Here is a 25705-nt window from a genome sequence, read left to right as displayed (position 1 = left end):
TTTTCTTGGAACAATATTGACATTATTGCTTTCATACCACTCCATGGTAGCTGTAGAATAGTGAGAGGTTGCTAAATCTGGCCAGAACAGGCCTGGTACTGTAATAGTACCCTCATGTTCGCGTATAAATGGCAAAAGACGTTTTTGAAGGCACTCGCTAATATAAATTTTTGAAGTGATTGTGCCCTGTGTTACGAAAAAACTGCTTCTCAAACCGCAAGTACATATCGCTTGCCAAACCATATACTGCTTGGGAAATTTGGTAAATTTCTTATCCTTAAATTTTCTCTGTACTTGCCCCTTCTTCATACAGGTATAATATTCATGCCCCGGTAACTGTTTGAAATCTGCCTTAACGTAGGTTTCGTCGTCCATCACGCAACAGTCAAATTTTGTTAGGTATCCTTCATACAAATTTCGAGCTCGTTTTTGAGGAACCAATTGCTTTTCATCGGAATGATCTGGCACTCTTTGAACTCTATATGTCTTTAGCTTACCATCACACTTTATCCTTTGTACAGTACTTTTAGAGGTACCTGCTTTAACAGCAACATCTCGTACTGAAGTGTTGGGATTCTGCTTAAAAACTTCCTTCACTCTTTTTGCCAAATTTCTTTCTGCACCTGGTTTTCTACCCGAACCTTTTTTTCGTATAGTACGTACACCCTTTTTGTAATGCGAAACAACCCTTTTGACAGTACTTTCCGATGCTCTAGTTTTTTTTAGCTATAACTGAATATTTTAATTCTGGATTTTCCATGTAAGTGGACAAAACCAATTCGCGCACTTTTTCTTGATTGCTAGACATCTTAATAGTTTGAAGTCTTGACACCAAATGTTATACATTTTGTTAATCGTCAGATTTTATAGAAAAAAAAAACAAGTCCCCATTGAGACTAATGCCATAAACAGGTACGTCACAATCTTAAGGAATAAAAGGGTCAATTTTTTACGGGACAGTCCTTATATATGTTTTGAATGTAGTTTGAAAATATGAATGATATAATAGTACTCTTGTTACTGGTGTGAACACAGTGAGCAATAACAAAAGAGAATTTGCTGATAATGAGTGCCAAAAAGAGACCTCGTCTGAATGCCCTCTCACATCTGCAGCGACAACACCCACTCAAAAATAATCAGCATAGCATTTCTCATTTAAAACAAACAAATGAAACTCGGGGATAAGATTTTCCAGAATATTTATTCCTCTCTCACCTGTCTTAAACAAAAGACCAATAGCTCAATAGCAATAGCCAGTAGTTTTACTCTTCAGCTAATCATTGATAATAAAACTACAAACCGGAATTTTACTTTGTTTTTTTTTTTTTTTTTTTAGCGAGACTTCCTAATTCTTGTATATTCTTTCGTTATCCGCCAAAACTATGTTACCGCAACGCGTCCACGACGAGTGGCGTGCAAACCATGAAACGCAATTTGTCTAAAAACGTGTATATTAGACATAGTGTAGACCCTGTGAAAATTGTAGACAGTAAATCCAACGCGAACCTCGGAACTTACCAAAGTGCTACCAGTGCAACAACTTATAAACTTAAAACTAATTTCAAATGAGGTGAATCTCCTATAAATAAGATTTATTAACTAAAGCCAACGAAAATAATTACCAATAACTGTATACTAAGAAATTATAAATATTTTTTTTTAATGAAGCAATAAAATTTCACTATCAGTAGAAATAACCAATAGGGAATGTATTTAGAAAGATTTGACGGCAACCCGAACTCAGTATACGAGTACTCGTAGACCTTTATTAACCACACCGATTACATCCTCGCTCTATATTAAACCAACTACGCCAGGCAGCAGCGGTGTTGTGATGATAGCCCTGGGAATGTACAACATTGATAAATGGAAGGAATTCCGACAGTAACTAATTCTCAACTACAAACCCTAAACACTGAACTACATTTTACTTGGCGAATTTCGTAATACACCATACAAAAGAAATGTTCTGGAAGAAGATGAAAGTCGCAAACAACTAGTGATAAATAAAAGTTTCTATAGATTAATAATAACAAGTGTCGACAACATAAAATAAAAACTATACATCAATTTCTTTAAAAATCACCAATCATAATATTTTTCTGATTTACGCACATTACGCAAAAAAGACTTGTATAAATAATTCAATTGCATAAAAACGTGTTCTGATACAATTTTCTTCTGAAAAATTGATAATCCTCTTATCACACCCAAAACTATTTCACACCTTTTTAATATACTCGTATTTATAATCCAACCAAGTAAAAATACACAACGAATAGTATTGAATAGTATTGAAAAATCACGTTGCGAAGAACGAATTTATTTGCAACAATACCTCCAAAGAAAAGAAATAAATAACACTGGAAGAAGCTAAAGCCTCGTAAAGCAATATATAAGTATTCCTCCATAAGGGTTCTAACCATAAGTGTCTTATCGACACAGATCCAACATTCTTGCAACTAAAAACAAGTTGACAAGTTTGAAAAAGTGGGCGTGGCCTCTCTAAAAGTTTTAAACCACTTCAGTTAAATCCAAAACTGTTCATGACCAAGCTAGCACGCAAAAAAATGGTTAAAATTCTGAGATGCCCAAAAAATTAGGTGACATTTGAATTTAAACTACGCGCGTCGAAGGATTTGGAGAATTATTTTTTTTAAGTTGGTAGTACTGTCAGTCACATTTATGTCAAATTTCATGTCAAAATATTCAATAGTGTTTGAGTTTTTCGTTTTTTGCGATGTCGAAATTCGTTGAGCAAAGAATTTACATTAAATTTTGATTACGGAATCAATTTTTTGCTGCGGATACGTTGAGGATGGTGCAGAAAGCCTTTGGTGATGAGACTATGTCTAAAAAAAATGTGTACAAGTGGTATAGTGAGTTCCAAGCCGGCCGTGAACGTGTCGAAGACGAAGAGCGTCCAGGGCGACCATCAACCTCAACCGATGAAGCTCACGTTCAACAAATCAAAGATTTGGTGTTGAAAAACGGTCGATTAACAATTAGAGACCTTGCTGATGAAGTTGGCATATCGAAAGGCTCAGCCAATACCATTTTGAAAGATGTCTTGGGCCTCAAGCGCGTCAAATCTCGACTGGTACCGAAAACATTGAATTTTTTGGAAAAAAAAAGCGTCGCGTTGAAGTGTGTGAAACGATGCTTTCCGACTACCAGGGTATCATGAAATGCATTATAACAGGCGATGAGACTTGGATCTATGCTTACGACCCCGAAACAACCGATCAATCGAGCGAATATCGTGCCAAAAGAGAGCCGAGACCAAAGTCGCTCAAAAATCAAGGTCATGTTGACTGTTTTCATCAATTATCGTGGTGTTGTGCATTATGAATTCCTTCCAACCGGTCAAACATTCAACAAGGAATATTATTTGAACGTTATGCCTCGTTTGCGTAACGCTATCCGCCTAAAAAGGCCGGAATTGTGAAAAGACAATTCTTGGTTTTTACACCACGATAATGCACCATCCCATACTGCCCTCGTAATTCGTGATCATTTCGCCAAAAACTTAACCCATATCGTTCCGCAACCACCGTATTCACCTAATCTGGCGCCGTGCGACTTCTGGCTGTTCACCAAGCTCAAAAGACCGCTCCGGGGACACCGTTTTTATACGATAGAGGAGATTCAAGCCGCAGCGAAGACGGAACTGAAGGCCATCCCGGAAAGTGACTACAACCAGTGTTTCGAAGATTGGAAAATCCGTTGGCATAAGTGCATTGCATCGAGATTACTTTGAAGGGGATGAAATTGATTTGGAAGAATAAATATAGAATTTTCGAAATAAATACAATGTCCCCTTATTTTTTGGGCACAGTAATTCAGAGACAACCCTTTCTTGGTATGTCTGAACTGTCAAAACTTAGCTCCATATAAGTAATGTAAAGATTTTCGAGCTTCTGGTCAAGACAGTAGAGGGAAAACCGGGAGACTTACACAAGTAAACAACATGAGGTGTATTCTTTGTTAGTGTGCACTGTTTCAGTTCCCTGGTATGTATATGTGGCAGCACCGCCACTCGTTTCGGAATTAATTATAATTGCATTAAGCATGGTAACTCTACCTGCTAATTTGACATTTCGCTATGTATGATTTTCTTTTCCTTTTATGTCAAACCTTTATGTCAAATAAAATTGGAAGATCGTTCTCTTTCTTCTTGGAAACTCGTCGTATAAGGACGTGACTACACAAACTCTAAACAAAGTGGATTTGAAAAAAAACATTGCATCGCTGCAGCTCTTTGATCCATACCTCACACGCCTAATATTTTGAATTTCGACCCTATAGTTGACTTTTCCATATCAACTGAATATGTTAAATTTGGCATCTTCGGTTGCTATATCTCATTTGAAGATGATTTTATATAGTTTTGACTAATGCGAAGTAATAAAACTAAAGAATTAATGATGTAATGACGTCTTTTCATAGTATTTCACCGATATATCCTAAACAAACAAATATCAAAAAAAAAACATTATGATTTAATTTATTAATTGGTTAGTCTTAAGGGATCGTCTCAGTGTGACCCTTCGTTTTTTTAATGTTGAAAATAACTAATCTGTCCGGGTTTTTTTTTTATAAATAAATACATTCATGACGAATGCAAAATGATTTTTTATGTTTATTTATTGGGTGTAATGTTAGTTAAATACATTGTTGAAATGACACGTAAAAAATGGTTCTTTAAAAAAAACCATACCATAGCGCGATAGAGAATAACGTTAAAAATGTTCTCTCCAAATTGGAACGAGATAAGCACCATTCAGAGAAAAAAGCGAACCATGCAGATGTTTCGCTTCGTTCTCCACTCTGTACCCTTTCTACAAGAAACGCTGTAGCGATTGTAATAATTTGAGTTTCTAACGTTTAATGCTATCCGAAACTGAGACGATTCCAATAAAAAACTCCCAATTCGGCGTAGAACTAAAAATATTTCTCTGACTCATATCGTTTAAACGATAATAACGTTTTAGTAGCGTGCTGCAGCAGAGTAATTGTTTTGTTCACCTAATCGTTGTTTCCAACACCTAAAATAAAACACAATACGAGTATATGGTATACACATGTACATACACAAAACGATCGGAATGCCAAGATTAGTTGAATTCCGGGTGATTGTCCGTTCGTTCGTCTGTCTGTGCAAGCAATAACTTGAGTAAACATAAAAATATCCTAATGAAACCTGTACGCGTCTTTCTTTGTACCCTAAGAAGGGGTACCAAAGTGACGTTAACATATAAAAGTCTATAACTAAGATTCAAATTAAGATACAAAGCTGTAAATTAGTACAAGATATCGGAGGATGAATGGAAGCAACTCATATGATTTTAGTTTGATTTAGTGGCATTGAAAAAACTTTATAAACTCATAAGGCCAGGTGGGTAGGTAGATAGGTAGGAGTGCAGCCCTGTTGTCTTTCGGGCTCAATTAGCACTTGCTGTACCATTTTGATGCACTATTTGTAGACCTTCTGTATCTGCTATCACGTTCCACCTTCTCTTTCACACCATTTTGAGGTTTCGATGAAGTTACTTATGTCTGATATGCTTTTAGTAGAAATCCATTCAAGATTTGGTGCTTGATGAATTCCAAGTGTTCTGTGTCGGATCAGTGAAAGGGTTGGGCATTCACAGAGAAAGTGGAAGATTACTTCCTTTTTCCCTGCTATTCCGCAGCCTTGGACGTATGTTCTCCAAATGGCTAGTGCCCTGTTATGGTAGCTGTTATTCTGTAGATACTTTTCTTAGGCCTATTTAATATGTCGTTAGTTCTTTTCCTGTCATATGTTGGCCATAATTGTTTAGTTATGATGTATTTTGTTATGTTTTCCTATCTATTGTTTGCAACTTGTTGAAATTTTCTATTGACCTCTTTTTTGATCGATCCTAGCGGGCTTCGTTAAAGAAAGCTCCTGCCTTTGCCAACTCCTCTGCTTTTTGTTTGACGAAAATATTCCTGTGGCCGGGAACCCAGATCAAGTCTAGTTGGAGCTTGTCTTTTATTGCGCTTAGTGCTTTCTTGCAGTTGTGGACTATAATGGAATATATCATGGGCGAAGACAAGGCCAGAAGCGCCGCCTGACTATCCATAAATATTGCTGATGTCTCGTGGTTTTCCAATAGCACTTCGCAGGCTTTTTCTATGCCCAGTACTTCCGGTTGGAAGATGCTGGCCGACTTCGGTAGACGGATAGAAAAATGTCTAGATCAACGGAAAATACCCCCGTACCTACTCCGCAGTCCATTTTAGACTCGTCCGAATAGACTGAGATGGTATCTTCCTCCCTTATATAGCCTCTTCTCCATTCTCGTCTAGAGGATATCCTCACCTGGAATTGTCTATGTAAATCCAGCTTTGGGAGAATATAGTCTAATTTAGTCCATAGTTCTGCTGATTCCAACCACCCAATTCTTTTATTCTTATAGCCGAAAATGCTCCTGTTTTACGAATAAAGATGTCTATGGGTAGTTGATACAGGACCACATTGAGCGCATCAGTCGGTCATGACTTGATTGCACCAGTAACACCTGCACATGCTGCTCTTTGTATTCCATTTAATTTTCTAATGTTTATTGTTTGTTTAGCGCTGGCCGCCATACCAGAGCTTCATAAGCAAGTATGATTATATTGGGTTGTCAAAAAGTCTTGCGGTATTTTTATTGAATCAATTCGTGTGGCACCCATACATCGAGCTTCTTAGTGATTTCAAGCTTCTTCAAATGATTTATAACGGTTTGATGACTACTATGCCGGTCTCTTTCGACCAATTCAGCGATTTTATCGCAATTTTCGACGGCAGGCCTTCCGGAGCGTGGCTCATCTTCGACCACCTCTACACCAGAACGAAAACGTTGAAACCATCGTTGTGCGGTGGAAATGAAAACTGTATCGGGTCCATAAACTGCATAAATTTTATTGGCGGCTTGAGATGCATTTTTGCCTTTATCGTAGTAGTTCTGTAAAATTACCCATATTTTCTCTTTATTTTGCTCCATGTTTGCGACGCTCACGAACGACTTAAAAGAAACGACAATCAATCAAACATGTGTTAGCGCGTGAAATGAGCTTTGCAATAAATAATAGTTTAAAAAAACTAAAAAACACGCATTTAAAGCACCCCAGTCATAGCAAGGTCAACTAGGCGACCAATCAATAACCTCCATCGATCCCTTTATATTAAAGAAAAGAAGCTGTCAACATGGGAATCAACAGAGAAAAAAGTCCTGCAAACATACAACAAATCGATAATAAATCGAAAGTGGAAGAATTGAATAAATGTTATTAAAATACAATAGGATTTTGACGCTAATCAGGAAAAATTAATGGCGGATGGCATAGGTGAAGAGGACTATTTTAAGTCGAATTCTTATGACAACATAAGAGCAAATTGAAGAAATGATTGAACAATTCAAACAAGCTCTTAAAGATGAAGTCGAATTTCCATTGTCAGAAAGAAAACAGAAACCTCAAACTGGCACACAAGAACAACAGCAAACTACTTGAGATAGGAAATTTGCTACTTTTAAAAGGAGAATTGAGAACCTCCGGAAGCAAATAGCTGTCTTGAGTTTCGAAGTGGTTGTCAACTCAGATCAAATTACATATTTGGAAACGCTGTTTAATAACATAGAAAACGCGTACAGCAGCGATCTTTCAAGATTTTAATTTGGAAATTGAGGAAGCTTACGACGAAATAGTAGCACAATATTTTAAAGAGCTCCCTCGTCTAAAAAATGGCTTCAAAATTGAAGTGCATTTCCTCATGGAATTAGAAAAACTTAAAATACTAAATTTCTATGGGGAAATAAAAGAATGGGCTAATTTTTTCAATGTGTTCCAAGGCATGGTACACAACCACGAACAAATATCTTGCTCTGAAAAAATGCTTCGCTTACGCCTTTGCTTGAAAGGTGAAGCTGCTCGTCTGATTCAACATTTGCAGATATCAGCCGATAATTACAAAGCAGCATGGAGTATCCTTAAGAAAGGTACGACAACAAACGTATTTTGTTCGCGACACAGTGGGACAGAATAATGGATCAGCCAGTTATTAATAGACAACGCCAAAAGTGTATGGCAGCTGCTAGACACTACAAACGAATGCCTCAATGCAATAAAGTCATTGGGCGTTAAAACAGAAGAGGCTGATCCCTTTATAACTAGAATCATTGTAGAAGACAAGGAAGGGCTCATTATATGAGCAGTTTGTAAGAAAGACCAGGGATATTTAGATATTACCTGACATTCAAGGATTCCTGGACCAGCACTTCCAAACATTAAAAGCAGTAGAGGATAAACAACAATTGTACAAAAACCGCAAGCTGCAAACATACAAAGCAAACCATACATATGTCTTTCAACGCAAGGCAGCAAAGTATAAAATGTACCTATTGCAAGATATTGGGTCATATAATTATTGATTGCCGAAAACTTAAGAATATATCTTTAGAAGAAAGACGTAAATATGCAAAAGATAAAAAAATTTGCTACAGATGCCTCAACCATAATCGGTTCAAAAATTGTGATAGTGATTTAAAATGCAAAATTTGCAATAAAAATCATAACGAACTTCTACATCCAGAGTCTGGGGATAGTAAAGCATCAATGTCTACAAAATCAACATCAACAAAAGTAATTCTGCCCCAGCTCAGATAAAAGCAAAAGCGGCGAATGGCGAATATGTATTGTTAAGAGCTCTAATTGACCAAGGGTCTCAAATAACATCAATATCTGTAGAAGCAGCGCAGATATTAGGTGTACCAAGGACAAAAATTCAAACAAAACTCCATGGGCTGGGAGGTGTTGTGGTTGGCGAAAAAAATTCAAGGTTCAGGTACAAATAAAACCAAGATTCCTAAGCTAACATGTGGAAAAAGTAGATGCAGTAGTTTTATCATCACTGACCACTGCTCAACCATATCAATCATTTAAATATGATGTGAAACAATGGAAAAATTATACACTTGCTGACCCATTGTTTAATAAAGCAGATAAAATAGACATGGTAATTGGTGGAGACATTTTTAGCCGAATCATTGAAGACGGTGTCAAAAAAGTGTCCTTGGACAAGCGACAAAATTCGGTTGGATTTTATCCGGAATCATCAAACAAAAAAAATTCAGTAAGATAACATCCACGACTTCCAATCTAGAGCTATTTTAGGAACTGGAAGAAATACCAGATGAAAACAATATCGAAGAAGGTGATTCATGTTTAAAGCAATTTAAAGAAACCATAAAAGAAGATGATAATGGGCGATTTATTGTAGAAATACCTTTTAAAGAAGATAAAAATTTGTGTGATTCTCGCAAACAAGCTGTGGTGCGCCTCGTTTCTATGGAAAAGATATTTCAAAAAGGCAACAAATTAAAAAGGACTACCATCAGTTCATCAACGAATATAAGGACCTTGGTCATATGATCAAGGCAAATGATCACTCAAATGGTAAATATTATCTACCACACCACGAGAATAGAGAATACGAGAAAATAGCTTAACAACGAAGTTGCGCGTTGTATTGAATGCATCTGCAAAATTTTCGAACGGAAAAAGCCTCAATGACATCACGTTTTCCGGTCCTACAGAGAGACATATTTGACATTCTTCTCAAATGGAGACTTTGGAAAATAGTTATCACTGCTGATGTGGAAAAAATGTTCAGACAAATAAAAATTGCTAAAAAGGAGCGCGAATATCATAAAATTTTATGGCGCTAAAGTCCTTTGAACAAAATTGACGAATATAACTTGACCACAGTGACTTATGGTACTGCATTAACTCCATATTAGTAGTACGTAAATTCATTCCCGTATCGCGGGAATTTGTAAAAAAATATATTTTTTCTATCTGCCAACGCGCAGAGAAAATGAAACACGTCGTGTCGACTGGATCGCCGGAGACAAAATCTATCGTTTATTTCCAAGTTACTTATATTTATACATTTACTAATTATTTATTGTTGGATTCGTGGTGGGAGAGAGACTCCGTCGCCGAGTACTATCATTCACTCCGGAGAATGAACGTCTAGCCACAATCCGCATCAAAGCGAGGTTCTTCAACATATCGCTGATTTGCGCCCACGCCCCGACGGAAGAGAAGGACGATGTGACCAAAGATGCTTTTTATGAGTGCTTGGAGCGCACTTATGAGAGATGCCCCCGCCACGATGTCAAAATCGTGCTTGGCGACTTCAACGCCAGGATGGGCAAAGAAGGTATCTTTGGCACTACGGTCGGTAAATTCAGCCTCCACGAGGAAACATCCCCAAATGGGTTGAGGCTGATCGACTTCGCCGGGGCCCGAAATATGGTTATCTGTAGTACTAGATTCCAGCATAAGAAGATACATCAAGCTACCTGGCTGTCTCCGGATCGAAAAACCACCAACCAGATCGATCATGTTGTGATAGACGGAAGACACGTCTCCAGTGTTTTAGATGTGCGTGCGCTCCGAGGTCCTAACATCGACTCGGACCACTATCTTGTTGCAGCCAAGATTCGCACCCGCCTCTGTGCAGCAAAAAACGCACGCCAACAAACACAAGGAAGGTTCGACATCGAGAAGCTGCAATCACAACAGACAGCCGAACGATTTTCTACTCGGCTTGCACTCCTGCTCTCTGAGAGCACTCGTCAACAACTCGGTATAAGGGAACTGTGGGACGGCATTTCAAACTCCTTACGTACAGCTGCAACCGAAACCATTGGTTTTCGGAAAGTGCAAAAGAACAGCTGGTACGATGAGGAGTGCCGTGTCGCAGCGGAGAGAAAACAGGCTGCCTACCTCGCAACGTTACGATCGACCACAACACGTGCGGGATGGGATAGATACCGAGAGTTGAAGAGGGAAGCGAGACGCATTTGCAGACAGAAGAAGAAAGAGGCCGAAATGCGTGAGTACGAACAGCTTGATAAGCTGGCCGACAGGGGTAATGCTCGAAAATTCTACGAAAAAATGCGGCGACTTACAGAAGGTTTCAAGACCGGAGCATACTCCTGTAGAACCCCCAAAGGTGATCTAGCCACCGATGCCCAGAGCATACTTAGATTATGGAGGGAACACTTCTCCAGCCTGCTGAATGGCAGTGAACACATAGCACCAGGAGAAGGCGAATCCGATACCCCAATCGATGACGATGGAGCAGACGTTCCATTGCCCGACCATGACGAAGTTCGAATAGCAGTTGCCCGCCTGAAGAACAACAAAGCGGCAGGGGCAGACGGATTGCCGGCCGAGCTATTCAAACACGGCGGCGAAGAACTGATAAGGAGCATGCATCAGCTTCTTTGCAAAATATGGTCGGATGAGAGCATGCCCAACGATTGGAATTTAAGTGTGCTATGCCCAATCCATAAAAAAGGAGACCCCACAATCTGCGCCAACTACCGTAGGATTAGCCTCCTCAACATCGCGTACAAGGTTCTATCGAGCGTATTGTGTGAAAGATTAAAGCCCACCGTCAACAAACTGATTGGACCTTATCAGTGTGGCTTCAGACCTGGAAAATCAACAACCGACCAGATATTCACCATGCGCCAAATCTTGGAAAAGACCCGTGAAAGGAGAATCGACACTCACCACCTATTCGTCGATTTCAAAGCTGCTTTCGATAGCACGAAAAGGAGCTGCCTTTATGCCGCAATGTCTGAATTTGGTATCCCCGCAAAACTAATACGGCTGTGTAAACTGACGTTGAGCGGGACCAAAAGCTCCGTCAGGATCGGGAAGGACCTCTCCGAGCCGTTCGATACCAAACGAGGTTTCAGACAAGGCGACTCCCTATCGTGCGACTTTTTCAATCTGCTGCTGGAGAAAATTATTAGAGCTGCAGAACTGAACCGAGCAGGTACAATCTTTTATAAGAGTGTACAGCTGCTGGCGTATGCCGATGATATTGATATCATCGGTCTCAACACCCGCGCCGTTAGTTCTGCTTTCTCCAGACTGAACAAGGAAGCAACGCAAATGGGTCTGGCAGTGAACGAGGGCAAGACGAAATATCTCCTGTCATCAAACAAACAGTCGTCGCACTCGCGACTTGGCACTCACGTCACTGTTGACAGTCATAACTTTGAAGTTGTAGATAATTTCGTCTATTTAGGAACCAGCATTAACACCACCAACAATGTCAGCCTGGAAATCCAACGCAGGATTACTCTTGCCAACAGGTGCTACTTCGGACTGAGTAGGCAATTGAAAAGTAAAGTCCTCTCTCGACGAACAAAAACCAAACTCTATAAGTCGCTCATAATTCCCGTCCTGCTATATGGTGCAGAGGCTTGGACGATGACAACAACCGATGAGTCGACGTTGCGAGTTTTCGAGAGAAAAGTTCTGCGGAAGATTTATGGTCCTTTGCGCGTTGGCCACGGCGAATACCGCATTCGATGGAACGATGAGCTGTACGAGATATACGACGACATCGACATAGTTCAGCGAATTAAAAGACAGCGGCTACGCTGGCTAGGTCATGTTGTCCGGATGGATGAAAACACTCCAGCTCTGAAAGTATTCGACGCAGTACCCGCCGCGGGAAGCAGAGGAAGAGGAAGACCTCCACTCCGGTGGAAGGACCAAGTGGAGAAGGACCTGGCCTCGCTTGGAATATCCAATTGGCGCCACGTAGCGAAGAGAAGAAACGATTGGCGCGCTGTTGTTGACTCGGCTATAATCGCGTAAGCGGTGTCTAAGAAGAAGAAGAATTATTTACTTAAAGTTATTACATATTGAAGTTGAGTTTGAAACGAAGAAAGTGTCAATTTACATTAATATATTCAGCATTTTTAGGCAGAACGTTAAGTGTTCTGTTTTGATTTTATTATGCCTTCTTGTGAGGGCTACAAATATTGTTTAGATAAGAATGGTTTATTCTAATGTGAACGGAAAAAGTATATCGAATTCTATTTTAATGTATGAGGCCGCACAACTACAAAGTGTAAAGATTCAATATTGTTTACAGTTATGGTCAAGTGGCTGTGTGGAGGCTGTCATTAACTCGTATGTATATTATTTGAAATTGCAAATAAATGTCCAAATAAACAGCTCCAAACATTAATCAAAGAAGACTTCTTTCTATATGGATGACCTTATGACTGGCGCAGATTCAGTTAAACAATGTCAAGCTATTCAAGAAGGCATCAGCAACCATCTTCAAATCTTTGGATTTCATCTTCAAAAATGGCTTTCAAACTGCAGTAGCATAACACGAAATATAAAAGCGAAAGAAGACAACGAAATAATTCAAACTAAAGAAAATGAAGCAGGAAAAACTGTTGGACTATGTTGGGATCCATAACAAGACGAATTCCAATTCAGAATTAATTTGACAAATGCCAAATAGACCACTAAAAGGAGCGTTCTTTCACAGCTTGCTCAAATATTTCATCCACTGGGTTGGCTCTCATCAATAACAATCATAGCAAAGCTATTCATTCAGAAACTTTGTATGCAGCAATCTGACTGGGATGAGCAGCTATCAAAAAGTCTACAATCAGAATGGTCGATCTTCCAAGAAAATATAAACGATTTGGAAAACGTGCGTATCCCACGATGGATAGAAACACATTTGCAATCCGAGGTTGAAATTCATGGATTTGGTAAAGCTTCCGGAAAGGTGTATGCTGCAGTCATTTATGTCAAAATTGGCAATTCCGTAAAGCTGTTAACTGCAAAAACAAAAGTTAATCCGCTTAAAAAGTTTGTAAAATCATCACAAGAAGTCATAAAGTTTATGCATGAAGCGATTCTACAATAACCCTAGGCTGGATTGGCACATTCAAAAACAAAGATAAGTTTGTTTGAAATCGAGTAGAAGAAATCCAAAAACTTATACCACAAGCAACCTGGAGACACGTAAGCACGAAAGATAATCCTGCTGCTTCCGCGTCCGCGTGTGCCCAAAAAATAAGGTAACATTTGAATTTAAACTGTGCGCGTCGAAGGATTTGGAGAATTATTTTTTTTTTAGGTTGGTAGTACTGTCAGTCACATTAATGTCAAATTTCATGTCAATATATTCATTAATGTTTGAGATACGTGTCGTTTTGTGAGCTGCTAAAAGTGAATTTTTCGTTTTTTGCGATGTCGAAATTTGTTGAGCAAAGAATTTGCATTAAATTTTGTTTACGGAATCAATTTTCTGCTGCAGATACGTTGAGGATGGTGCAGAAAGCCTTTGGTGATGATGCTATGTCTAAAAAAATGTGTACAAGTGGTATAGTGAGTTCCAAGCCGGCCGTGAACGTGTCGAAGACGGAGAGCGTCCAGGGCGACCATCAACCTCAACCGATGAAGCTCACGTTCAACAAATCAAAGATTTGGTGTTGAAAAACCGTCGATTAACAATTAGAGACCTTGCTGATGAAGTTGGGATATCGAAAGGCTCAGCCAATACCATTTTGAAGTATGTTTTGGGCCTCAAGCGCGTCAAATCGCGACTGGTACCGAAAACATTGAATTTTTGGAAAAAAAGGCGTCGCGTTGAAGTGTGTGAAACGATGCTTTTCGACTACCAGGGTGTCATGAAACGCACTATAACTGGCGATGACAACCGATCAATCGAGCGAATATCGTAATTCGTGATCATTTCGCCAAAAACTCAACCCATATCGTTCCGCAACCACCGTATTCACCTGATCTGGCGCCGTGCGACTTCTGGCTGTTCACCAAGCCTAAAAGACCGCTCCAGGGACACCGTTTTTATACGATAGAGGTGATTCAAACCGCAGCGAAGAGGGAACTGAAGTCCATCCCGGAAAGTGACTACAACCAGTGTTTCAAAGATTGGAAAATCCGTTGGCATAAGTGTATTGCATCGGGAGGGGATTACTTTGAAGGGGATGAAATTGATTTGGAAGAATAAATAAAGAATTTTCAAAATAAATACAATGTCACCTTATTTTTTGGGCACATCTCCCAAATTACTACGCATGGATACTTGGGCCTAAATGACTAGCATTGTCGGAAAACAAATGGCCAACAGTTGCAGATATCAACACAGCAACAATACTAATACATTAAAAACCGAAAATCAATTCATCGACAACCTAAAAAATTGACATTCTAGCTGGTTAAAGCTGCAAAGAGTAGTAGCTTACTTATTACGCTTCGGTAAGAAAAGAGAAAATCAGCACTCCGTAAATTTGTCTGTAAAAGAATTACAAAAAGCGAAAAAAAAAACAATCATTCGACATTCCATCTGCACACAGTGTCATCTATGCCACCATGTGTCAGAGAATCAATTATAGCATTCAGTTCTATATTATTGAAGGCGTCTAGAAATGCAGCCATGGTGTATTGTTTGTAGTGTAGTGATTTTTCAATTACACTTATCACTTCGTGAAGGACAGTCAGTCCTTTCAGTTTCGGTTGATGGGCCTTTTATGTATGCATGTTGGGACTTCCATAAAATTTAAATCTATTCGCCTTTCTAGTACCTCCAGCATAAAGGAGGTGAGGCTTATAGGTATAAAATCCTCGGCATTATCGTGTGTTCTTCTGGCTGGTTTTGGAAGGGACACTACTTTAATTCTTTTCCAACTTCTTGCGATGTAAGATAGTTGAATGCTCGCTTTGTATATATCTTCAACCCTTAAAACCATTGGTTCTACCAACTTTTGCAGCATTTTGGGCATAATCTCGTCTGGACGTGCCTCTTTGAATGGTGAGACACTATTTATGGCATACTTGGTTTTGCTTTTGCCTACTATTTGGCCTCGGTAATCAGCTGCGTTTATCGGTGATTCTGGTTGAACCCTCGTTAAAGGCGTTTGCTGACTCCCGGGAAGTGCGTTGTAATAAGTACCTCCAGAGATTCTTTTACAGAGTAGATCCAATCATTTCCTTTTACCTTAATGTAGGCAGTATTAGTATGATCTTTGGATAGCATTTTACTCAGCCTTGCGGTTTCTATCGATGTGCAGAAATATCGCCAGTCGTTTTTAGCTTTCCTGACTGATTTTTTGTATCTTTTCATAATATCTTCATATGGCTGCAAGATTTTGGTTTTAAAACTCTTATTGAAAGCTTTCCTTAGTTGTGTTCTCAAATTCTTGAGTTCGCTGTTTCACCAAGGAAGAGACTTTCTCTTTTTCAGAACTGTTAGCGATGTGGATTTATTGAAAGTTGTAGTTAAGATTTTTTCCAACTTCTCTACTTCTGAATCTAGTTCCTGGGGATCACTAATTCTCGTATTACCTCCGTTTCAAGGCATTTTGTTGCTATACTGGTAAATTTTCCCCACTTTCTAGGGTTCCGATATTTGAGAGGAGTACTGTATTTCTCGCGGATGCTGAACAATATCCAGGAGTGATCCGATATAGAAGGCCCACCGGATACCCTCCAGTTATCCACAACGATGTAGTATGTGTCTGTTGATAGCGTGAGGTCCAGCACTTCCTCCCACCTCGGAAACCTATCAGAGCTTAGGAAAATAAAGGTTAGGTTATCGCCCTTATAAGGCCAATTATGCAATAAACAAAGTAAAACATCTTTATTGCACCGTGCAATCATCAAAAATCAGATTTTCAAAGAAGACTGTTTAAAAAAGCCCACAAAAGCGTTTTTAGCAACAAGTTGGATATAAAGAATTCTGCAAAAGCGCAGAAACGTAATATGAAATTAGCTTAGGCCACATTCTCAAAACTTGGAGACCGGTCAGCTCAATCCGGAAGCCGGTAAGATCTATTAGCTCCTCCTTCTTTCTATTAAAACTCTTGAGAAACTTTGGGCTCGAAAAACTCGGCAGTCAATAGAGCCTTTGAGGTTGAATAGAATGTAACAGAAGTACCTGCGTAGGAAGCTGTACTCTAGGCTTAACATTAGGAAGATAATGAAGAAGCCAAAGGTCGGCTTTACTGCTGCAGAAGAAGTATTAGAAAGAGAATTTATCACCAAAATTAAGACTCCATGCAAAACCACTGCTAAACCCTCTTTGGAGTAGGTTGTGGAGCCTCATCGGAGGTGGCTACAATTATGGCAGCAGTGGTTGCACTATTTCCAACGCCGTTTTTTGAAGAAGTGTAGCAGAATGACAATACTGACCCTGAGCTCATTAGCAGTGCGCTCACTAGGGATCTGACCTCACAAGAAATAAAAACAACTTTCTTCGTTAAAAGGCTGGTTTGGGCTAAAAATCAGTCAGTAATTCGCTGGCCTCTTTTACTCTACCACTGGATCTGCGCACCTCGTGTGAGCTCAAGAAGCGTTGGTTAGTAACCGGTAGCGAGATCTTTATATTTAATTATTTGCTCTTATAAAGGTTCATCTTGTCGCAATGATAGCAGTTCTAAAAGGGTCAAAGTGAGATTGAAACATCTAGAACTTTTTCCCATACTGTACAGTTCTCACTAAACTAAGTTATTTATACCTTCTGAGAACCAGATGAATTGGCTGGAATTGATATTAACCGCCTCAGGAATCCTGTGCATCACAGCGGGCCGGCGTTGATGGGTCACAAATATCAGCATGATTACCTAACCTCATCTAACGAATAATGTATCAATTTATAGACGAACAAAAATTTGTTGGGACCATTTTTCTTTGCAATGCTCACAAAACAAGGTTATTTAAAACTACAAAGTGCTAAAAATACTACTTCTTCTTCTTAATTGGCGTAGACACCGCTTACGCGATTATAGCGGAGTTAACAACCGCGCGCCAGTCGTTTCTTCTTTTCGCTACGTGGCGCCAATTGGATATTCCAAGCGAAGCCAGGTCCTTCCCCACTTGGTCCTTCCAACGGAGTGGAGGTCTTCCTCTTCCTCTGCTTCCCGCGGCGGGTACTGCGTCGGATACTTTCAGAGCTGGAGTGTTTTCATCCATCCGGACGACATGGCCTAGCCAGCGTAGCCGCTGTCTCTTAATTGGCTGAACTATGTCAATGTCGTCGTATATCTCGAACAGCTCATCGTTCCATCGAATGCGATATTCGCCGTGGCCAACGCGCAAAGGACCATAAATCTTTCGAAGAATTTTTCTCTCGAAAACTCGCAACGTCGACTCATCCGTTGTTGACATCGTCCAAGCCTCTGCACCATATAGCAGGACGGGAATTATGAGTGACTTATAGAGTTTGGTTTTTGTCTGTCGAGAGAGGACTTTGCTTCTCAATTGCCTACTCAGTGCGAAGTAGCACCTGTTGGCAAGAGTTATCCTGCATTGGATTTCTAGGCTGACATTGTTGGTGGTGTTTACGCTGGTTCCAAGATAGACGAAATTATCTACAACTTCAAAGTTATGACTGTCAACAGTGACGTGAGTCCAAGTCGCGAGTGCGACGACTGTTTGTTTGATGACAGGAGATATTTCGTCTTGCCCTCGTTCACTGCCAGACCCATTTCTTTTGCTTCCTTGTACAGTCTGAAGAAAGCAGAACTAACAGCGCGAGTGCTAAGGCCGATGATATCAATATCACCGGAATACGCCAGCAGCTGTACACTCTTATAAAAGATTGTACCTGCTCGATTAAGTTCTGCAGCTTGAACTATTTTCTCCAGCAGCAGATTGAAAAAGTCACACGATAGGGAGTCGCCTTGTCTGAAACCTCGTTTGGTATCGAACGGCTCGGAGAGGTTCTTCCCGATCCTGACGGAGCTTTTGGTCAGTTTACACAGCCGTATCAGTTTTGCGGGGATACCAAATTCAGACATCGCGGCATAAAGGCAGCTCCTTTTCGTGCTGTCGAAAGCAGCTTTGAAATCGACGAATAGGTGGTGAGTGTCGATTCTCTTTTCACGGGCCTTTTCCAAGATTTGGCGCATGGTGAATATCTGGTCGGTTGTTGATTTACCAGGTCTGAAGCCACACTGATAAGGTCCAACCAGTTTGTTGACGGTGGGCTTTAATCTTTCACACAATACGCTCGATAGAACCTTATATACAATGTTGAGGAGGCTAATCCCACGGTAGTTGGCGCCGATTGTGGGGTCTGCTATTTTATGGATTGGGTAGAGCACACTTAAATTCCAATCGTTGGGCATGCTTTCGTCCGACCATATTTTACAAAGAAGCTGATGCATGCCCCTTATCAGCTCTTCGCCGCCGTGTTTGAATAGCTCGGCCGGCAATCCGTCGGCCCCTGCCGCTTTGTTGTTCTTCAGGCGGGCAATTGCTATTCGAACTTCTTCATGGCCGGGTAATGGAACGTCTGCTCCATCGTCATCGATTGGGGAATCGGGTTCGCCTTCTCCTGGTGTTATACGTGCACTGCCTTTCAGCAGGCTGGAGAAGTGTTCCCTCCATAATCTAAGTATGCTCTCGGTAACTAGATCACCTTTGGGGGTTTTACAAGAGTATGCTCCGGTCTTGAAATCTTCTGTAAGCCGCCGCATTTTTTCGTAGAATTTTCGAGCATTACCCCTTTCGGCCAGCTTATCAAGCTGTTTGTACTTACGCATTTCGGCCTCTTTCTACTTCTGTCTGCAAATGCGTCTTGCTTCCCTCTTCAACTCTCGGTATCTATCCCATCCCGCACGTGTTGTGGTCGATCGTAACGTTGCGTGGTAGGCAGCCTGTTTTCTCTCCGCTGCGACACGGCACTCCTCGTCGTACCAGCTGTTCTTTTGCACTTTCCGAAAACCAATGGTTTCGGTTGCAGCTGTACGTAAGGAGTTTGAAATGCCGTCCCACAGTTCCCTTATACCGAGTTGTTGATGAGTGCTCTCAGAGAGCAGGAGTGCAAGCCGAGTAGAAAAACGTTCGGCTGTCTGTTGTGATTGCAGCTTCTCGACGTCGAACCTTCCTTGTGTTTGTTGGCGTGCGTTTTTTGCTGCACAGAGGCGCGTGCGAATTTTGGCTGCAACAATATAGTGGTCCGAGTCGATGTTAGGACCTCGGAGCGCACGCACATCTAAAACACTGGAGACGTGTCTTCCGTCTATCACAACATGATCGATCTGGTTGGTGGTTTTTCGATCCGGAGACAGCCAGGTAGCTTGATGTATCTTCTTATGCTGGAATCTAGTACTACAGATAACCATATTTCGGGCCCCGGAGGATGGAGTCATGTGTAGAAGTTCACGCAAGTGAGGAAAGTTCTCTGATCGCCATTCACTTGGGAGTGGCCAGAAACGATTCTTTTGCATATGACTCAAGCAGCTCACGACTTCCGGTCTTTGACCAAGTATCCTCTGGGTAGCCTAAGAACATCCGTTTGAAGGCGAGCTAGAGTGAGAAGGCGAAACATCCCCTGCATAGGGTTGTGCGCTGGGTTTGGGACCCGCCACGTAAAAAAACACTCCCAATGAAAAGGAACAACAGCCTCGGATGAGTGACCCCCTTTTTGATGACGACCATGGCAAACGAAATAAGGACTACGAATTGAGGGCATGCACCTGGAATGTCCGGTCCCTTAATTGGGAAGGTGCCGCTGCCCAGCTGGTTGATGTCCTCGTGAAAATAAAGGCTGACATCACCGCCGTCCAAGAAATGCGATGGACGGGACAAGGACAGAGACAAGTAGGTCCTTGTGACATTTACTACAGTGGCCATATAAAGGAGCGCAAGTTTGGTGTTGGATTCGTGGTGGGAGAGAGACTTCGTCGCCGAGTACTATCATTCACTGCGGTGAATGAACGTCTAGCCACAATCCGCATCAAAGCGAGGTTCTTCAACATATCGCTGATTTGCGCCCACGCCCCGACGGAAGAGAAGGACGATGTGACCAAAGATGCCTTTTATGAGTGCTTGGAGCGCACTTATGAGAGATGCCCCCGCCACGATGTGAAAATCGTGCTTGGCGACTTACACGCCAGGGTGGGCAAAGAAGGTATCTTTGGCACTACGGTCGGTAAATTCAGCCTCCACGAGGAAACATCCCCAAAATACTACTAGTATAATGAAAACTCAGTGTTTCGAGCCCGTTCGAACCTTAATAGAAATATTGTTCATATATACTTGTATAAGATAATGTGGCAATGATTATGTTTGAATCAAATTTAATACATTTTATAGCCATTTGTGAAGAATAATTTTCAATGTAACAATGATGACTGATATCTATTATTGATGTTTGTAAAAGATGTTTGCAAGTAACGTCAATTATAAGCTGTGTTTAATCTTTTTGTTGAATAATTTACGTCATTTCAAAAAATGGTGCTAAAATGATGATGATAAAATGTACATACCAATTTCCGTTGGGCTTCTTCTATTCTTCGGTTGTTTTCAGCAAATATATCTTCCAGTTCCTCTCTTTTCTTTTTCTCGAACTCCTTTAAAATAATAATTAAATTTATTTTGTGTGCAAACTGAGTGCTTCATATTTGTTACATATAAAGTAAATAATAGCCACAAAGCGTGATATATAAAGACAATTGTGTTAAAGGAATAATCGCTTTTTTGATGAAGCAACAAAAATGAATCAAAAAGCATTTCGTACGTTAAGAAAGAATTGGTTTTTGGGGTAAAAATACTATTGAATTTGGGCTGTGCATCAGTAAAATCAACCGAGTCCAATCGATTGTCAGCCTGGTGGACTGCATATTAAGAAACGGTTCTCAAGCGTGGAAAGACAAAAAAAAATCGGCTGGCAAGGTTATGGCACAGTCTTTTGGGATGCCCGTGGTATATTATTCATCGAATGATAAATGAGCCAGTTTTAATTCATTGCATTGTGTATTTGATTGCAGTTCTATTCTACCATTCCCAATATTTAGCAATTTTATTATTTTTCAGGAAGAATCAGTTTGAAATTGTACGCATATACATACATATGTATTCATCGTTCCCGTTTAAATATTGCATTGCTCTGTGCAATGCTTCGAAAATATTTCTGTATATCTCAAATTTTTTATCATCACTTCAGTTATGGCGCTATTTTTTTATGCCAGACCTTTTGCAATTTTTAATTGCCTGTCAAGATACCCTCTCCAATAGTTAGCAGGTATGGAAAAAATGTTATAGCTACCCATAGATGTATTGAACCATCCAATTTATTACTTAAGAACGAACAACTTTGTCCACAATATAAAAACTTGATCCACAGATGTCGCCTTTTACTTCGGCATCGTTTTCTTTAATGCACGTTTACGCCAATTTAAGGTTTGAATATTGGATACTGTGATGGTAGCGCCATCTATCGGTCTAACATTCCAAAATTAACAATTTTTTAAAAATGAAAAAAATAAATTAAAAAACATTTTCCAGTGGACCAAATTGTAAATCTAAACCATTCTCGAATCTCCTTGAACATAAACACAAAATTTCATCAAAATCGGTCCATCCGTTTAGGAGCAGTTCAAATGCAAGCACACGGTCAGAAGATTTATATATATAAAGAAGATATATGTATATATAATAAAATCGAATCATTCAGAGTATTTCCTTTAATGTGATTTAAATTCAATATATTCAAATATATTTTTACTATTTACTTCTGGTCAAATGTTATTAGAAAAGTAAAAATTTTGAAAAGAAACAATTCATAAATATTGCAAAAAGCAAAGCTAAAATACAAAATTCGAAAATTCAGAGGTCAAAAAATAGAATCCTAATATCTTATATTAAAATAAAACATTTTTTGCGAAAAATTGTTAGTACTTTGCAGAGTAACCTTTATTGTCTAATTAAACTGCAAATCTCCTAAACATAGACTTAATTAGGCTACGGCAAGTGCTTTGTGGAATAAATTACCAGTCTTCTTGAACCCTTTCCCAGAGTTACCCCTTATTTTTGGTTGAACAGGTCCAATTTTTTCCTCAATGATTTTCCCTAAGTTTTCGATTGGTTTCAGTTCTGGTGATTGCGCAGCTCAAGTCATAATATTAACTCCACGATCTGAAAACAATTTTTTTGCAAGACTCGGAGTATATTTCGACCCACTGTCTTGTTGGCTTTGCCAAATTAATGACATATTCCATTCAGCATATGGGAGCGTGACTTATTTTAAAATTTTAACGTATATCTAGCGGTTGATGATTGCTTTTATCTAAAAGGTAGGTCCGACACCACACCATGAGAAACAATCTCTTCTCAAACTATTATATTGTATATCATCGCCACAGTGTTTGAAGGCTTAGTCGTAAGCCGGCGCTCATATATTTATTTTTTGGACGTCGGGGCACTATTATTATTAAATTTGCAATCATCAGACTATAGGACGTTGAACCTTTTTTTGTTTTAATTTAGCACCACCCTAATTACGAGGGCTGTCCGATAAATAACCGACCTAACCATGATGCACGCAACTTTTTCAAAATTTTTTTTTTTTTTCTACATAGTCTCCTTGTAACTCCACACACTTCTCCTAGCGATGCTCCCATCTCTGCAACACTTCCAAATAGTACTTGGCGTCTTTGTCTGCAAAATACGAGTTCACGAAAGAGATTGCCTCCTCATTTGACGAAAATCTCTGGCCGCCGAGCGCAGTTTTAAGTTGAGGAAACAAAAAAAAGTCGCTTAGTGCTAGATCCGGTGAATAAGGTGGATGGTCAAGCAGTTCGAACCGCAATTCGTGGATTTTCGCCATGGCGACTGTTGAGGTGTGAGATGGTGCGTTGTCTTGGTGGAACAAGACTTTCTTTTTTTGCAAATGTGGCCGATTTTTCGAAATTTCTTCCTTTAGCTTGTCCAATAATGATGCGTAGTATGCTCCTGTTATAGTTTTTCCTTTTTCAAGATAGTCGACAAAAATAATTCCATGGCTGTCCCAAAAAACTCTCGCCATCACTTTCCCAGCCGAATACACAGCTTTAGGTTTTTTAGGGGCTGGTTCCCCCTTTTCAATCCACTGTTTAGATTGTTTTTTTGTTTCGGGCGTATAATGATGAATCCAAGTCTCGTCTACAGTTATCAATCGGCCCCAAAACTCGGTCTTATTGCCTCTAAACTGAGCCAACAGAGCGCTGGAAATGTTCACGCGCGCACGTTTGTGGTCTAGCGTAACCAAACGCGGCACACAACGCGCGGACAGCTTTCTCATGCCCAAATCTTGGTTTAATATGTGACAAACAGTTTCTTTTAACATCTTCATAATCTCAGCTATTTCCCTAACTTTAATCCGGCGGTCGTCTAGTACCAATTGATGAACTTTAGCGATGTTATCGTTAGTGGTTACGCCCAGGACGTTCATCATCTTCCAAGCTCCTGCGACCACGTTTAATTTCAGCTGCCCAAAATTTTACGGTGGTAAACGATGGTGCAGAGTCACCATACACAGAGTCCAACTCATCTTTGATTTGTGAAGGCGTATTGCCTTTCAAAAATAAAAATATAATTACAGCTCGATATTAAATTTTTTCCATTTTGGGGAAATCACCGAAATAGACTCACAAAAACGACTGTCAACAGATAATTGCGCAAGATAAATTTCTGAAATTTTGGCGAGTAGCTATTATAATATGCACAATTTGAAGTATAAACTTTTTTTTCAGATGTGCCGCTAGCTTCACGTTGAGGTCGGTTATTTATCGGACAGCCCTCGTAAAATGCCGTTTTGCAACCTGTATACAATGGTAACCGTTTGCTCAGCATTGCCATATTTTTGGAGAAACTGCCAAAGAAATTTGTAGCGGACTTAAACGGCTTCCACATCGACAATCTTGCAAGCAATACATTGTTCGACTTTCGAAGCCATTTTTTGTGCTCGGACTCTGATTTACCCATTTTTAAGAGATCTTAAGCCATCAAATACAATATTTTGGGACCTATTCAATATCTTTGCAATTTTGCTTTGCGTGTGATACTTTCCCTGCAAATTTTTAACGCACAATATTCCTTAAAACGTTTTGCTTGACCCATTATTCTACTTAAATACATAATTGACACAAGTATTCTTTCCACAGATCAAACTAACCTTATATAACTACTTACTACACTTCTTAAATTCAATATTTTCCGTTGATGAATATATTTCGCGCTGATTATATTATATTGATGTTAAACACGAGGTACGCTATTTACATTTTCCAGTAGTTGTAAAACTAGGCAATACTATCGATTTCTCTTTTTTTTTAATAGTACGAGTACATATGGTTACATCTATTTTTATGCAAAAAAAAGTTGCTACATAATTGAAGCATTTCAAAAAATTAAATACACCACAGCTTCAAAACAAAACCTTAGATTATATTTTATTGTCCGTAATTGTACATTTCTATCAGAAATAATTGCATAATTTAATATTTTCTGCATTTTAAATAATAAGTGTTTTGATAATTACGAGAACAGCTAACTTAACACAAGTAAGAAAGGCTAAGTTCGGGTGCAACCGAACATTTTATACTCTTGCAACTTTCTGGAATCAAAGGCATGCAAATGTTACGATGTAAGACGTCAACCAGAGGATGAGAAATTAAGCAATTTTATATATACATACACCATAACTTATACACCTAAACCAAAATCATTATATGTAGTAATTATACAAAATCAGCCGGATGTTCTAAAATCCTGGAAATGGTCATTGTATTTGTTGCGTCAAGCGACAAGATATATATGTATATTTAAACCTAAAATTAAAATTAAAAAAATGAATTATAAAAATTATAAAATATTGAATTGTTTAAATTATTGTATACTTACCTTAATAATACATTTGTAATACTAAAATATTACTCACCTTACTTACCTCAACGTAATCTTTTACAATATTTAACGAAAGTTACTATACTTTCCCCTTTTTTATACATATTAACATTACCACTAGTTTAAGCCGTTAGTTTTAAGATTTAGGCTAAGCAACTAAATGAAA

General features: G+C 39.5%; 2 protein-coding genes across 8 annotated transcripts in view; both read right to left on the bottom strand.

Annotated features, from left to right (window-relative positions):
* The window catches only part of LOC105233655 (UPF0430 protein CG31712), a 112717-nt gene that overhangs the window by 3718 nt on the left and 83294 nt on the right, over nucleotides 1–25705 (bottom strand). For 2 of the 7 annotated variants that reach the window (XM_049462625.1, XM_049462626.1), the window contains one exon: nucleotides 21144–21227. The exons of 1 other annotated variant lie outside the window; for it this stretch is intronic. In XM_049462625.1, coding sequence (XP_049318582.1) covers nucleotides 21144–21227 — 84 coding nt within the window. 4 more of the 7 variants (XM_049462627.1, XM_049462623.1, XM_049462624.1 and 1 more) reach the window with 4 other exon arrangements.
* LOC105224069 (cyclin-dependent kinase 5 activator 1) overlaps nucleotides 1–25705 on the bottom strand; it is a 325563-nt gene that overhangs the window by 230676 nt on the left and 69182 nt on the right. The window lies entirely within an intron of this gene.

The sequence above is a fragment of the Bactrocera dorsalis genome, chromosome 1 (assembly GCF_023373825.1).
Source record: "Bactrocera dorsalis isolate Fly_Bdor chromosome 1, ASM2337382v1, whole genome shotgun sequence".
In the NCBI taxonomy this organism is placed as follows: Eukaryota; Metazoa; Arthropoda; class Insecta; order Diptera; family Tephritidae; genus Bactrocera; species Bactrocera dorsalis.
This window is presented reverse-complemented; position numbering and strand designations above follow the sequence as displayed.